The sequence below is a fragment of the Varanus komodoensis genome, unplaced genomic scaffold (assembly GCF_004798865.1).
Source record: "Varanus komodoensis strain SLA01 unplaced genomic scaffold, ASM479886v1 scaffold20_1, whole genome shotgun sequence".
In the NCBI taxonomy this organism is placed as follows: Eukaryota; Metazoa; Chordata; class Lepidosauria; order Squamata; family Varanidae; genus Varanus; species Varanus komodoensis.
In genome coordinates this window covers 9,080,811-9,097,255 of record NW_025335587.1, presented here as the reverse complement: position 1 = coordinate 9,097,255, position 16,445 = coordinate 9,080,811, and the positions used below count along the sequence as shown (strand labels likewise).

The 16,445-nt window shown below is 40.4% G+C and overlaps 1 protein-coding gene across 1 annotated transcript in view; it reads right to left on the bottom strand.

Moving 5' to 3' along the window:
- The window catches only part of PATJ (PATJ crumbs cell polarity complex component), a 186,254-nt gene that overhangs the window by 60,561 nt on the left and 109,248 nt on the right, over positions 1 to 16,445 (bottom strand). Inside the window, exon 28 of the mRNA XM_044430263.1 lies at positions 2,203 to 2,399. Coding sequence (XP_044286198.1) covers positions 2,203 to 2,399 — 197 coding nt within the window. The remainder of the gene's footprint in view (positions 1 to 2,202; positions 2,400 to 16,445) is intronic.

Genomic DNA, 16,445 nt, shown 5'->3' with positions numbered 1-16,445 from the left:
CACAGCTATACTTTAAGTCGCTCAACTAACAGTTAATATTTCTGCCTGCTAAAATTAATTCTGTACAAGCTCTACAGATAAGCTAAATATAATTAGATGGATTTAAAGCAGTGTGTTTTAATTACTTAAGGGTACAATCCTATGCATGTTTAGGCAGAAAAAAATTCCCAGTATTCTATTTCCTAGCCACACAAGACTTACTCCTGTCTAAGCATGTATTAGATTGCACACTTAATACTAAAAATGGGTGTTTAAAATCAACTTTCTCCTGCTTTTAGATTACTCTGAGTACTTCTTCCCCTACAAGATAATATATTCATTTTCTTTCTCAAACGTTAAAAGGTCCCTTTCAAAACAGTTTATACTGAATTAGTGTGCTCATATTATAATAATGGATATAGTAAAATCCATTTCATATAGGAATGCCCAATAGCTAGGAGGACTGGCTGGTCCTCTGGTCTGAACTATCTCTGGTTCTTTCAACAAGTCCAAGTACTCAACCTCAAATCAGAATTCTCAGATTATGAATTCAGGACCCAGTGTTAACATTGCTTCATTGTCCTTTCAGTTTTGCCTTTATCTTATTTTCCTTCCTAGTTTTCCTCAGCATTCATCTTGAAAGATAAGTAATTTCAAGATTTGACTTTATAATGGTCATCTCACCAGTTCTGGTAGGGATGACAATGAAATATGCCTAGAGTTTTAATCATTTAATCTTTATCATTTCGAAACCTTATTCAACTGAAATATGAAAGATCACAAGAAAATGTGGATTCTGTCTGTCATACGTGTATGACTGCAACAGACTTTTAATATAATTTATCACTCCAGCAGAGGAGAAGGCAACAATATTTTATATCAAAACAAATCTACATGGTGAGCCAGTGTGGTGTAGTGGTTAAGAGCATGGGACTAGGACTCAGACGATCTGGGTTCTAGTCCCCGCTCAGCCATGGAGCCAACTGGGTGACTTTGGGCCAGTCACACTTTCTCAGCCCAACCTACCTCACAGGGTTGTTGTGGGGATAAGATGGAGGAGGAGAATGATGTAAGCTGCCTTGAGCCCTTTGTAGGGAAAAGGCAGGATACAAATTGAAAAATAAATAAAATAAATAATAGCTGTTAGAAAATCTCTGGACACTGAAAAATATCTTGAGAGTTTTGAGAGTTTCAAAATTTCTTAGGGAATCCTTTTTTTTCTCTTTTTGCCAAAGCTATGACATAACCATGTAATAGCACAATCAAAATCGTGAAACAAGTTACTCTGAGTTTCTTCTCTACAAGTCAATGTTGCAAGAGAGGTAGAGAACTACTATTTTCATTTTTTCCAATTATGACTCACTGTTTATATAGCACAGTGTTCAAAATGTGTCACATTTATTAGCTTAGTAATCTTTACAGTAGTCCTGTTGAGAGAATAATGGATTGCCTACGGCCACCTACTGCATTTGTGGTTGTGGTGGGAGAGCCGTATCTCAGTGGAAGCTTTGTATAAGGGATCTCACATTCGCTTCCATTTTGAAAGATCCACTAGAATGGCAGCAAAAGACCCCTTTCCCCAGATGTCCTGGAGAGCCTCTACCAAAATGGATTATACCTGACTAGCTGAACAAAAGAATGAGTTGATATAAGGCAACGTCCTCTGTTTCTATCCATGAACTTCTCAGCTAACACTGTTTCATAACATAGCTTCTACTAGGTGGCTCCTAGCATTATCAATCAAAAGGCGTTGCACAGCTTTTCAGTCTTTTTTTTTTTGGGGGGGGGGACAAAGAGTTAATTATATTTATATACAGTCTTTATTCCCTTCAGGGAACTCAAGGCAGTTTACATAATTCCTCTTCTCCTTTCCATTTTTCCTATAAGATACTTTAAAACACAGGAAGTTATCAAAAGAAAGCCATCTGTTCAAATTTTGTGAATTAAGATGATCGCACCACAAAAGCCACAGCTAGAAAAAAACCATTTTCTCTGCATGTGCCTGTTAATAATTTGATGGTGGTCTGGGGTGAGTTATAAAATCTATTCTACTTTTTGTGATGGGGAAGATACAGAAGCTTGCCTGACGTACTATGTCTCTGCAATTTAGTTCTATCTGTCTTTTTGTTGGCAACTCCATAATACCATTATTTTATAATGAACAAACAAACATCCTTTGTTACTTCTAATGCTACATGCTTATTTCTTTTAATGCAAGTTTACCTCCAAAAGTTCATCTCCAGTGTGCATTCTTCCATCTTTTCCAGCAGGGCCATCTGGACTTATGCCTACAACAAAGATGCTCATACGAGACCGATCCTTGTTGCCAGCAAGGCTGAGTCCAAGTCCATTCTTATCTTTTTCAAGTTCAATAATGTGCAACTCGCCAGGCAGATCTGCATATCTCTGTCTGATTTTCTCTAAAAATAAAGTGGAAATAAATTTTAATAAAGATCTGACTGAACACACTTGAGAGCCCACTATCGGGCCTATGCTGTGGCGGTGAAGGCGGCGAAAAAGAAGTTTTTTTCTGCTTCCATTGCCTCCTCACAATGCCGTCCAGCGGAGCTTTTTCGAGTGGTGCAAGGCCTGGTTCGCCCGGGTCCTAAGGAAGATCTGATGCCACCCTCAAAGGCCCGCTGTGACGACTTTGCCAGGCATTTCAGGGAGAAAATCGCTCAGATTCGTCACGAGCTGGACTCCACTAATGAATCAGAGGTCTCTGGGGAGACGCCAATGCTACCATCTGGTCCAAAATTATTGGAGGAATTTCAATTATTGCGGCCCGATGAGGTGGACAAGGTGCTTGGACGAGTACGTCCCACCACTTGCCTATTGGATCCTTGCCCGTCTTGGTTAATAAATAACTCCAAGCACGGGATTGGGACCTGGATCTTGGAAGTGGTTAACGCTTCTCTGAGGGAGGGTCGAGTGTCTGCCCCTTTAAAGGAGGCGGTAATACGACCGGTCCTGAAGAAAGCGTCACTGGATCCAGAGATGGCCACTAACTATAGACCTGTGGCCAACATCCCGTTTCTGGGCAAGGTGTTGGAGCGAGTGGTGGCGGGACAACTCCAAGCACTCTTGGATGAAACTGATTATCTGGATCCTTTTCAGTCTGGCTTCAGACCCGGGTACGGTACTGAATCTGCCTTGGTCGCCCTGTACGATGACCTGTGCAGGGAGAAGGACAGGGGGAGTGCATCCCTGTTGGTTCTTCTGGACCTCTCGGCGGCTTTCGATACTATCGACCATGGTATCCTTCTGGATAGGCTTGCGGGATTAGGGGTTGGAGGCACTGCTTTGCAGTGGTTCCGCTCCTATCTCGACGGTCGATTCCAGAAGGTAGTGCTGGGGGACCATGTCTCTACGTCATGGCAGTTATGCCATGGAGTACCACAAGGCTCCATTCTATCCCCTCTGCTATTTAACATCTATATGAAACCGCTGGGAGAGGTCATCAGGAGGTGTGGGCTGCAGAATCATCAATACGCTGATGATACCCAGCTCTACCTCTCGTTTTCCACTAATCCAGGTGAGGCAGTGGATGTGCTGAACTGGTGCTTGGCCGAGGTTAGGGAATGGATGAGGGCCAATAAACTGAAACTCAACCCAGACAAGACGGAGGTCCTGTTGGTTGGCGGATCGGGTTTCGGAGAGGGTGGATTTGACCTGGTCCTGAATGGTGCAACACTTCCTCTTAGGGATAAGGTCCGCAGCTTAGGAGTACTCCTCGACCCAGAGCTTTCTTTGGAAGCTCAGGTGACAGTGGTGGCGAGGAACGCCTTCCTTCAGCTTCGGCTGATTAATCAGCTGCGCCCCTACCTGGAGTACGACTGCCTGGCGACGGTGACACACGCGCTGGTGACTTCCCGCCTAGACTTCTGTAACACGCTTTACGTGGGGCTTCCCCTGAAGACAGTCCAAACACTTCAATTGGTGCAAAATAGAGCTGCCAGGTTGCTGACGGGGACGGGGCATTATGTTCACATGATTCCAGTCCTCTGTCAGCTTCACTGGCTTCCCATTGAAGCCCGGGCCCAATTCAAGGTGTTGGTTATGACCTATAAAGCCCTAAACGGCTTGGGTCCTGGCTACCTGAACGAGCGCTTACGTCCGTATATGCCCGACTGCCCTTTGAGATCTGCGGGAGAGTCCCTTCTCCGGGAACCCTCCGTGAAAGAAATTAGGAGAGTAAGTACTCGGAGGAGGGCTTTCTCTGCGGTGGCGCCCAACCTATGGAATTCACTCCCCAAAGAGGTCTGCCTGGCACCGTCGTTACTGGTTTTTCGGCGCCAGGTAAAGACCTTTTTATTTAAACATCATTTTAATTGTTAAAACATATGATCTGGCCAGGGCAACTTCTTCTTCCTTCTCTTTTCTCCTCCTATATATTTATTTACTTATTTTATACTGATAATTTTAATTTTATATTTGTAACTCAATGTATTTTTTGTATTTTGGTATTTAATGGTAATTTATTATGTTCTATTGTATTTCAATGTATTTTATTGTGTTGTAAGCCGCCCCGAGGTTTCGGCAAGGGGCGGCATAGAAATGTTATAATAATAATAATAAAAAAAAAGTTAGGAAAATACTTTCAGTGCAACATACCAGTTTATTGCACTTCCTTACAGAACTTTTGTCTGGCAATTTAATTCAAAGCAATGCTCAAAAGATACCATATGGACCTTTTAAAAGTTAACTCCATTGTATATATTCCCACCAGTTTAGTAGAATTCCACATAGTAGCTCAAGAGCAAACTCATACTCCCAAGGGCCAACCCTTGTAGCATAACAGGGCTGTAACAGGGTCATCTACAGCCATACTACCACTGACCTGCCTTGTGGATCTACTGATAGATTTATGGGTAACATAAATACTGTATATATTTTAATTGTTATTGTTTTAAGGTACTGTGTATTTTATTTGATGTTGTAAGCCGCCCCGAGGCTTCGGCAAGGGGCGGCATAGAAATGTTTAAATAAATAAATAAATAAATAAATAAATAAGCAAGGTGTTTTTGACTTCCAATTGTTTAACAGGAGTAGAGAGATAATTTTCTTTGCCTATGTTAGGCTCCTTGGACTAATCAGAAACGAAGCTCAGTTCAGTGTTGGTGCTGAAAATAAATTTCTAAGATCAGGATTTCCCAAGAACCACCATCTTTTGTAATTCAAGTGTATGTCTTTTGTGCCTACCCCTGGCTGGTGCAGACTGGGGTTTTAGTAAAAACCAAGTAGCTCCAACAAGGCTAACCCTGACCGTTTCCACCTCTGCTTTAGCACTAGGAAAAATCTGTCATGTAACCAAAAGAGGAACTTCACATGAATTCTTTTATTATCCAAAGTGACAAATTGGCAATAACCTTGCAGAAGTGATATTTGCTGTGACTTACAAGACTGGTTGAAGAGTAGCCAAATAGACCTTGCATTTTTATGAAATATCAAATTCAACAAGCATCTTGAGCAGAGGGCGGCTACAATATTTTAAGCATGGTGGAAAAGTAATCCTGCCCATTCCCCTTGGATGTTTAAATTCTGCCGTTTTGGATATCATCTATAGATATTATGCTCATGAATATGAGAAAGATGGCAATGAAGGTTAACTTTGAATCTTTGGAAGAAGCCCAAAGGCATGATCTTTAAAAATGTACATGCCACATAGAAGAAAATAATCCTGGTGGAAGCCCATGAGTTTCTTTCCTCTTCTCTTGATGTTTTTGCTCATACCTCCTATCATCCCTGACAACTGAGCCATTTGACTGGGATGATGGAAGAGATGGGGTGGGAGACTGGGTGGATTCAGGCTGGAGAAGCCAATAGCAAACCAGGCTTGAAGAAATCCAAAGTTTAAATAAGTACAAACTATACTTTAGGGAAAATTAACCTTAAGGAGGAAGCCCCCAAAACAGCTCAAGGAGGACTGCATATGCTTTGTGACCACAGAACTCTAGTGCCTGCTGAAGTAAAGAGAAAAGTGAAGGAAAGGAATGGAATAGAATGGAGTATCCTTATTGAAGGCAAAGTTGTTTGGAGAACAGGTTCTCCAAAGTTGTTTGGAGAACAGGTACAGGCTATGCTGCAACATTTTGTTGCAGGTTCTAGTTGTTTTTCTATGTTGTTGTGGTTGTTATTGCATTTATTTACTGCCCATAGCTGAAGCTCTCTGGGTAGTTCATAACGTATAAGTCACCCATCCAGATTTCAACCAGGCCTGGCCCTGCGTAACTTCCAAGGCAGGATCAGGCACTTCAGGCTATACAGAAGCTAAATAACCTGGACTGATTGCAAAGTAGCAGCTGAAAAGACCATACACGAACAGTGCAAAGTGAAACAATTAATCCATTAAAAGGAGTGAAATAATGCCATACATTCAGACTACACCAGCATTTCTATGTTAGAACTACCATTTCCATGGGGAGCCTGTGTTAGTAGTACAATGTTATCTGTGAATAGTGAAGGTTTCTATAGCAACAGTGGACTGAAGAGCAGCCTGCCAAACTGTCAAATTAAAAAGCACAGATAATGCTGTCACAACACAGTACACAGAAGGTCCAAACAAAGTCTACATTTACAACCTGAAATTAACGCACTTGCTTGTTACTATATGTTCATGGCTAGATGAAGGAAAATGTGACCTTTAACAAAAGAATGAGAACTTGCCTGCTGTAAATGGGATGGAGTCGCTAGTATTCATGTTTCATAGTTTTGATGTGTGGAGTGAGGTGCAGCTACACATTTTGTGCCAAGAGTCACTACTTGCGTGGGCCACAGTTGTTCAAGCCATATCGCAGAACAGCTGGTAGGCAGTCACGAGGTAAGCAGGGGACCGCTCATTATCCGGGAAGTTTATAGAGGCAGCAAGACTCAAAAGGAGGATTTTCCAGCTTGTAGCTTATACTTAGTTCTGGTGCTCCATGAGCTCAAGACACCTGCTAAGCTTGTGATCATTTTAGGTTTCTACCACATTTAAACAAATGAGTAAAGCCATTCATATATAATAAATACTATGAAAGCAGTAATCTGATTGCAACAACCAAATGGGCGTATTAGGCTCTGAAATGTGGAACAGTTGAAATCAAGGGGCAACCTGCTCTCAATGGATCTCTCCCCTTCCTTCCTCATAGTTTAGTCTACTGCAGCCTCCCCAATTTGGTGCCCTCCAGATGTGTAGGCATATCCCACACCCTCCAGGCTCCATGATGGAGGGCACCAGGTTGGGCCAGGTTGCTTTACTGGCTCTGGGATAGAAAACCCAATAAAACAGCCAGAGTGCTCTGTGCTCATCTGTGCCAAGTAGTCTGGCAGCTCACAGAGGTTTCCGGGGGACCAAAACACAGTCAGCAGAAAGAACACTCTGTTCATTCATGTCCATCACCTGCCATTCCATGCATAATATGGCCCAGTGTACAGGCATACAAGGTGTAGGGCCTGTCAGTTATCGAGAGAGTCTTGGTTTCTATAGTGAGTCTTGGTTTTCAAGATGTTTTTCCCTTCGAATAATGTGCACATCACACTATGCACTATGTAAATCCGTTGCATATATAAGCTGTGATTGTGCAGGCATATCGAGCATTTTATATGGCTGGAAATGACTCATGCACGCCTTAGCACAAAACATACACTTTTCTCATTTTGGTTCTCCTTTATGGTATACTGTACTTGAATTCAATTGAGTAGCTGTAACAAAATAACTGAATTCAGGCACGGTGTATTAATGGTGCAACGCTCCCTTAAATACAACTCCACCTTCAGACTGTTCATGTCCTCTGTTCACTTGGATCAGGGAAAAAAAGACCGCTGCTGTCAGGAGACCTGGAAGGGACCTGTATATAATAAACTGATTTACTCACCAACATGTGAATTCAGTAATTCAGGCTGAACAGGCAAAATATGTAAAATGATAGGCTTTCAAGCCTAATGTTGAAAGCTAAGAATGGTATTAAATAGAGAAAAACAAAGGGGAGAAGGAGAAAGAGATCCTTCATTTTGATTTTTTTGCACCTGGGAGAAGCAAGACATATTAAACTAACTGAATATTAAACTACCCAGCACCAGAAAGCAAATGGAAGACACATATGAGGATACAGTGTCCCTGCATCTGTATCCAGTCCTGAAGGGATTTTGTAAATGTCTTGCCTTATATCACAGTTTAAGAGGGTGAATCTGCACAAAGGATGGAGTTTGCTATTTACACAGTAACACAGGAATGTAGTGCTATAGGATACAAGTACTGGCATTCTAATCTCCTGTCACAAGGATGACAATGCAAAGAGAAGGAAGAAATCAAAAGTCAGGAAAAGCTGCCTGCTGACACTCTGCTGACTGAGAAGAGGTGAAAACCAATACTAGTCAGTTTTCCTCTTAGATGGTACCTATTTTGCACACTGGCTAAGTTTGGAATGTGTAGAAATGAATCAGTACATAAATGACCTTTCACTTTTAAAAAATTCCTGAGAACAGCCTACAGTGCATTAATATGAACCTATGTATGTCTTAAAAATATATAAAATATCTATTGTTACATTTCAAAGCTCCAGAGTTAAAGAGCATGGGCATAAAGGGCATTCAAGCTATACAAATTGCTGATTGGATTATATGGTAGTTCAGCTGAAGCATTAAAAGCAAGTTAGGAAGTGGATTTGGGGATTCCAATAGACAGGTTCATTTCTGTTTCCATGAAGGCACTAAGTTTACCAGCAAAGGATTGACTTTCAAAGTACTTTTTCAGTGACACTTGCTCCATACCAAGGCACAGAAGCTCTTCGAAACAGCTTCAAGTAAATGTTGGAGAGTAGTCCATTTATCCCCATGGGGTTGTCATGTTTCACTGTGGGACAAAGATCTTGAAGAAATTAACAATATATCAAACAACGGATCATCCAGATTCCAGCATTAGCAATTCTGGGTCTCTTTTCAAAGGATGCACAGTGCACCCTGCATTAAGATCTTATTTTACATTCTTCCACAGCAGCAAGAGCAATGATTGCAAACCAGCAGAAAAGTTCAGTGGGCTTTTTCCCCCTCAGGTCTTAGTTTTGTAGCTCTTAGATCATTTATTATCAGACAAGTTTATTCAATATATGAAAATTGTTAGAGAACATGCAAAACGTGAATGCTTCATGCAATGTGGTACTCCTTGCCGAACATGTCGAGGTATGTTCATCATACATCTTCAACCCCAGCCTCCCAAATGATTGTAATTGTACTAACCTACTAAGTTAAAATAAGAACCTGCAATTCTGTATGCTATGCATTTTAATTGAATGGGATGTGTCTTTAAAAAAACCTTTTCAGTTTATATTTGGCTCAGATTCATGGTACTGAAAAAATGATACAAAATAGAGTTCTAGACATGCTAGAACCTATTAGAAAGAGCAGGACTTACACTGATCATGATTAGCTCAAGTCTCATTGATTTCAGTAGGTCCTCTTTGAGTCTAAGCTGGATGCAATCCATAATTTAAAAAGCATGCATCTTTTAATTCAGGTATTTACATTAATCCAGAATCAATTTTAAGGTTGGAATTATGGAAGCTTTCAGCATGTTATGCTATTTACTAGTAAGTAACAGGGGAGGAATGCCATACTGTAATTTATTCTCCTTTCCTCCTCTGTTTGGGTCAGAATCTTCACTAAATAAACAAATCTGACAGTCAAGTCAGTGGGGCACACAAATAGTCAAGCACAGCTCTATCAGTCTGGTAGGCGATCAATTTCAGGCAGAAGCTGTCAAGATACAGGCAACAGTTAAGCACTAGTCAGGCAAGTAGGGCAGTTCCAGAAAAAGGCCTGAGGCACAGCCAAAGGAAAAGCACAGGAGAGCAGTCAAGCAAAAATACAGCCCAAAATGCAGAGAGTCAAGCAGGAGTCCGGATATGTTATGTAGCAAAGAGCTTCAGTCACAAGCCAAGGTTGAGGAAAGATATAGGACTGTAAACCAAGATATTGGTTTCAGAAGCTAGTAGGTAACAAATGAAAGCTTCTAAAATTCACTCTGCTGCAGTTTCTGGCAAAAGTCCTACTTGTGAGGAGGGTCTTGTTCCTTTCTTCTTGAGGACACCTTCTGGAGCCCTCCTTTTCAGAGAAGCCAGACTGGCATGCTTGTTGAAGTCACAATGTCCCTAATGGCTAGGTAATCACTCAGTCTCCACCTCAGACATACAGCTGTTTTTTTTTCCTCCTGCAGGAATCCTTGGAAAGGATTCCTCCATTGCAGACACACCAAATTTGGCATGACACAATTTGCATTTTTAAAGCTATGTCTCTGGTTAAAAGCATTGATTTTTGTCATTTTGCTTTCTCCACTGTTGCCCCAGAGCATCACTGGAAGTTTGTACCACTGTATCCATCCACAATAGCTATCTTTACATATATATACAATACAATAATTCTTTATTCAGAAAATAAAACAATTGAGTAAAATAGGTTTGTGTGTGTGATATATATATATCTTTGATTTTACACTGCAGCTACCTTTAGTAGAAGCTTAATTTACTCCACAATGATCTCTGTCTGGTAAGGGGAGAGACTGCCATTATCTTTAAGGCTACATCTATACTGTCATGGAAGTTTTCCCATTTCACTAAATGTCAAAATTATCTGATATTTACCAATAGCTTTCCAAATTCTTTCTCTGAGCTTAACATTTATTGTAATGTCAGAGAGGTATATAAGAGGATTGAGAATATACATACACACAATTTTACAGTTCTTCTAAATGGAGACATTTTACATGCCACTGAATTTATATAGCAGTGGAATAGATCCCCCTAATTCAGGAAGAAAATGATGCTGTAAGAGTTGACCTGCCTGCATACACCAGTTGCTGAGGAGCTTGGGCAGGTGGAGGTCTTGCACCCATCCTGCTTGTTGGGCAGCTGGTTTGCCACTGTGTGTATGGAGTGCTGGACTAGATGGACCTTTGGTCTGATCCAGCATGGCTTTCTTATGTCCTTAGGTTCTTATGAATTGAAGTCAGTATTCAGAATTCATCCTTTTTCCATAAGATATCATGTTTCAGTTGTACACGCACTACATACAGCCATTCCCAACAGTCACAGGTTCATATGAAGAAACACAATCTCTTTCCTAAGCAAAAAAATTATTTTTATGATTTACAGGTACATGTTGACACTGTCATAGACTGAAAAACATCCTAGATTATCTTTTTTAGGTATGTTAGTAAGCATATCCTGATTATGTTGGCATTAAAAAAATCTCAATTGCCCCTCCCCCACCAATTATACTTCAGAGAGAAAATAAAGGTTGATAAAAGGTTTCCTATGCCCATGTCCACTTTCGTATCTTTAAAGCAGACCTAGCAGAATTATGCTCTCTGCTAGATTTCCCAGGAAACATATCCAAGCTGGTGGATGGAAGGTAGAGAATCAAGTGCTACTCCACAGCAAAGATGAACACAGCACCTGCAGGTAGCAGAGGCCATCATACCTCAGGGATTATTCCATCTGCCTTCAGGGCCCAGCAGTTGGTCAAAAGCTGCAGCACTTTGCAGATGAAAAGCTGAAGGAGCAGCCTTGGTACTCAATTCCAATATTGCTTGCTTCCAAGAGGACAATCTGTTACTTATTGCAGAACTAAATGGAACTCACAAATGCACAGGCCACCATGCAGCTTTCCTCTCCTAATAGAATTTTCTCTTCTAGATAAATGCAACTGATTTAGAGTAACAGCACACACTGATGACAAGTTCCACCTCTTCCCAGTGCTTGTGCTTAAGACACTCTGCAAGGAAAACTTGTCCTTTTCAGTTATAGGATCAGAGTTTAAATGAATGCTAGTGTTGTCATGATTTTGTTATATAATCAGCTTACAAATACCTTCTATATTTCCTGCTGACTTTGTTTAACACTTGGGAGGATTTTGCATCTTAATAAGCATTTACTGCCTAAGCAAATAAATTTCATCTTTTCCATACCACCTTTACCATTCTGGCTGTCCTCCCATCCTCCTTCCCAGGATGTCCAATTTACAGACATTTGTTTAAGTAAAGGGAAGTATCTGCTTTTGCAAAGAATTCAATTATTCTACTTGCATTACCAGATACTTTACATATGGACACTGTAATTTCGTTAATGCATTGCAAAAAGGATATTGAAGATTTTGTCTCATTAGGATCATTGGAGCCATTTAATATCCAATCAATATTATACCTGACATTAACATCAAGGAATTACATTTGACAAACCTTCCAAAAGGTGGTTTGTCAGAACACTTTTGGAAATATTTTGGGTGGTATACAACCAATTCTTCCTGACAATGGAATGGCTTCCATTAGTGGAACAGGGAAGATTCCTCTTTGCTCTGCATGTTCCACTGCATCCTCAAATACTGCCCTAGAGGGTACATGGAAATGCAGATAGCATACCTGTAATGTAGTTATCCAGGTCACATGGTTTTGATATTGCAAAGTTGATTTTCAAAATTCCTGAAAAGTGCTGGGCTGCTTTCACAATAAAGCTCTTGGAGGGACTGGGCAGGCTTCAGTAATAAAGAACCAACTATGTACCAGTATACATGTTTGTAGGTATTATTTAGAATAGTGAAGCTTGGAATGTGAAAATTTCCATGTGGGATCAGGGATATGTCCAGAGATCAGGCTACTCCAAAATAGGCTGATTTGCTTTTCCTTCCCAAGATCTTGAATGACCAAGAACTCCTTTCATCATGCCCACAGTTGACCTGATATGATATTCTTGTAGAATATTGAAGACTAAATGAACGCACATGGTCTCTTCATGCAATAGCTGAACTGTAATTGCTAAAGTTGTCCCCTATCCATTAAAATACCTTCTGGTTTGGTTTAGTTTACTGTAATTTGCATATGAAAGAAAACATATAAGCTCTTTAATACATAGAGAGCCAAATCAGACCCATGCAACAACAATAAATGGCCATTTTGCTACATGTATTGATTTATAAAATGTACTGTCCTATCTTGATGAGAATAAGTGGGTTTTAAAGACTTCCAGTTCAATAAGCATTCATTCAGAAGGAGACAGAGGACAGAATCTATTTATCTGGCAGCACCAATATGGCTTTTCTACTTTATACTTGTCATTCAATCTTTATCCATCTTAAAATGTGGCTTGCATGCCCAATTTCAGAACCAAGCTTGCATATCAGACAATTCATATCTTTCTTGGGTTTGTTTCTTTGAAATGAGCGCAGAGTTCCTTGAAAGCTAATCATACAGCTCCAAAGTTATTCCATCTAATTTACTGATTATAGCTTACAAGACCCTAAATAGAGCATACTAAAAAGCTGCAATTTAACAAATTGGGGTTTAGAATTTTCTTGTCATTGAAACAATTAGCAACTATACCAATAATCTTTCCCAATAGCTTCAAGAATCTTGTATTAAAATAGTGCAGCTCTTGAATTAAAAAAAATGTTCTTGGCAACTATCATCCAACAGTAAGGGAACTTATGGCTTTACATATTTACCAAAAGATTCCCCTTTCACATTTAGAATGTAGGTAGGGCTGCACAAATAAATATACAAAGTCCATTAAATAAATCTAAAGAGCCTTTTGATGCAGGTGAAAGAAGTTGGCTTGAACAAGCACAAAAGTTGGCTTGAAACTCAACATTAAGAAAACTAAGATCATGGCATCCGGTCCTCTCACTTCCTGGAAAATAGGTAGAGAAGAGATGGAGGTAGTGGCAGATTTTACTTTCCTGGGTTCCAAGCTCACCACAGATGGTGACTACAGCCCAGAAATTAAAAGACACTTGTTTCTTGGGAGGAAAGCTATGGCAAATCTAGGCAGCATACAAAAAAGAAGAGATTTCACCCTGCTAACAAAAGTGCATATAGTCAAGGCTATGGTTTTTCCAGTTGCAATGTATGGCAGTGAAAGCTGGACCATAAGGAAGGCTGAGCGCTGAAGGATTGAGGCCTTAGAATTGTGGTGCTGGAGAAGACTCCTGAAAGTCCTTTGGACTGCAAGGAGATCATACCAGTCAGTCTTTGAGGAGATCAACCCTGACTGCTCCTTAGAAGGCCAGATACTGAAGATGGCATTCTCCGCTGGCATTCAAATACTTTGGCCACCTAATGAAAAGGAAGGACTCACTGGAGAAGGCCCTAATGTTGGGAACAACTGATGGAAAAAGAAGAAGGGAACAGCAGAGGATGAGGTGGATAGATGGAATCACTGAAGCAGTCGGTGTGAGCTTTTCTGGACTCAGGGGGATTGTGGGGGACAGGAAGGCCTGGAGGAATGTTCTCCATGGGGTTGCGATGGGTCAGACACAACTTCACAACTAGCAAGCAAGCAAGATTATATAATGTAATTATTGTTCCTCTTTCAAATGCCCATTAATTGTTCCCAATAAGAATACTGCTGCTTCCACTCTAGGAAAAGACACAGAAGTGGCTGTTGAAAAAAATCACACCTGGAATAGTTTTGCCTTGTTTATCAATCCTCAGAGTTATGGAATTTACTGTGAGATGAAGGAGAAAATTCATAGCGTTTAATTCTCATGCCCATCAGTTTTTTAAGTTTCTGGGAGTATCAGTCTAAAAGGCAGGGTGTGATTTTACCATGTAATTTCCTAGCCTCCAAACCACAAGATGAGTGGGGTGGTGGGAAGAATCACAATACCTCTTTTGTAGTTTCCATCACTCTGAATTTTGACTGAACATTAAGAAAATCTTACTAATGGTCAAAGCACTCAGTCAATGGAACCAAGCATTCTAAGGATATGATCAATAGATAGTATGAGATTCCTATATTTAGCAGGGGTTTAGACTGGAGTCCCTTCCAGGCCTGCGGATTTATTATTTATTAAAATAAACTTGAATTCAAAGAACTAACATTGCCAATGCAAAAATCAAATTCCAAAATCTAAGAATTCCCTCACTTGGTGTTTTCCAATAGAGGGAATTATGAAGACCCATTGCGCTAGAGATACATTTCCTCGCTTCTGAGAAGCTACACCACACAAACACTTGCTGTGTGGTGATTGCAATAAAAACTTATTGTACAGCACCTCTAATTGCGTCTATCTAAAGATAATGGCTGCACAATAAGCCAAGTGCCACACCCCCAGCACTTGTAGATATAGCATTGTATTCTTGCAACAAAAATGAATATGCATAGACAAATTAATCTGGTAATCATCTTGAGCTATAGTTAGGGTTCAACATGTGAGCCTCCCAGACCTTTAAGGGAGTTAAATTCAAATTAGAATATTGTGAATCATGTATTTGTTTTTGTTTTCACTTGAGTAATATTTCCAGTCATTATCCAGTTACTGGGTATACACATGAATAGGATTTTTAAAGTTGTTATCTCTTCTCTGACTTAGCCTTAATGAAAATGGATTTTAAATAATCTGTTTCAAAAGGTTTAGTTCCTTAACAAGTTTGATGCAAGTCAGATCTTTAGCATGGTTTGTCTTACAGGTTTGCAGAACTACATCCTGCAGAAGGCCTTCACTTACCAGGCAGACAAAAAGAGCCTTGCTTTAAAAAAAAAATGTTGATATGAATTGGTATATTCTTTGTGAATCTAACCATTGTAAACCATTTCATTATTAAGCCCTGTGTCTGGGCTGCAGGTAGGAGCTTCCGTAATATCCTCATGCAGGCATTCAGCCTGCCAGCTAATATAAAGGCTACAGCAGGCAGAGGAGATGGGTGTGCACTCAGGCTCTGCCCCCGACATCCCTGTTCCCATCAGTGGCATGTAGCCAACCCTGCTCCGCACAATGCAGGGCAACCTTCTTTGAAAGTATTACGGTAAGTCCAGGGCAGCCCAGGAAGTAGCAAAACAGGAAAGCAACACAAGGCTACTGTTGTGAAATGCCCAGAAAGCTTCAGCTTCTGGGCAGTATAACTACCAGTATATGAATGGCCAGGTCACTCTGTTGGTACAGTCTTAAAAGAGAGAAAGACTCATGTGATTCCTCATATAATCCAAATGCATGGGAAGGAAGGAAGAGAGGAATGAGCTTTGTGAGGCTGAATTTTCAAGATTGGGACAGTAAAATAATCTGAAAGCCTGCAGTGTTGCACCCAATATGTAACTCAAAGATGTACTTAGTTAGCCATTGCCTTTAGGAGCTAAGGCACACATACACATCCTAGAATGATCTTGGAAGGCCCATATCAAAATCATATTAGGAAAGCACTGTGTTGGACAGTGATTGGATAGAACAGGTATATAGGGTAGAATATAGTGTTTACTTTGCAAGCAAATAAATTCTACATAAGATTGTGTGTGTCAGATGCTGGGCTTTTTCAGGTACATACATCTGCTCATGACAATGATCAAATGCAATATTAAACCATAATTTAGTGCCAAGATAATGAGCAAGGTTTGGATGACACAGCAAGTTGCAGCTAATATAAATGAAAGCAGTCTTCCAAACTCCTCCCTGCAGCCATGCAACAGGGAGCGCTCAAGACAGGCTTACTGTAGTTTTCACATGAC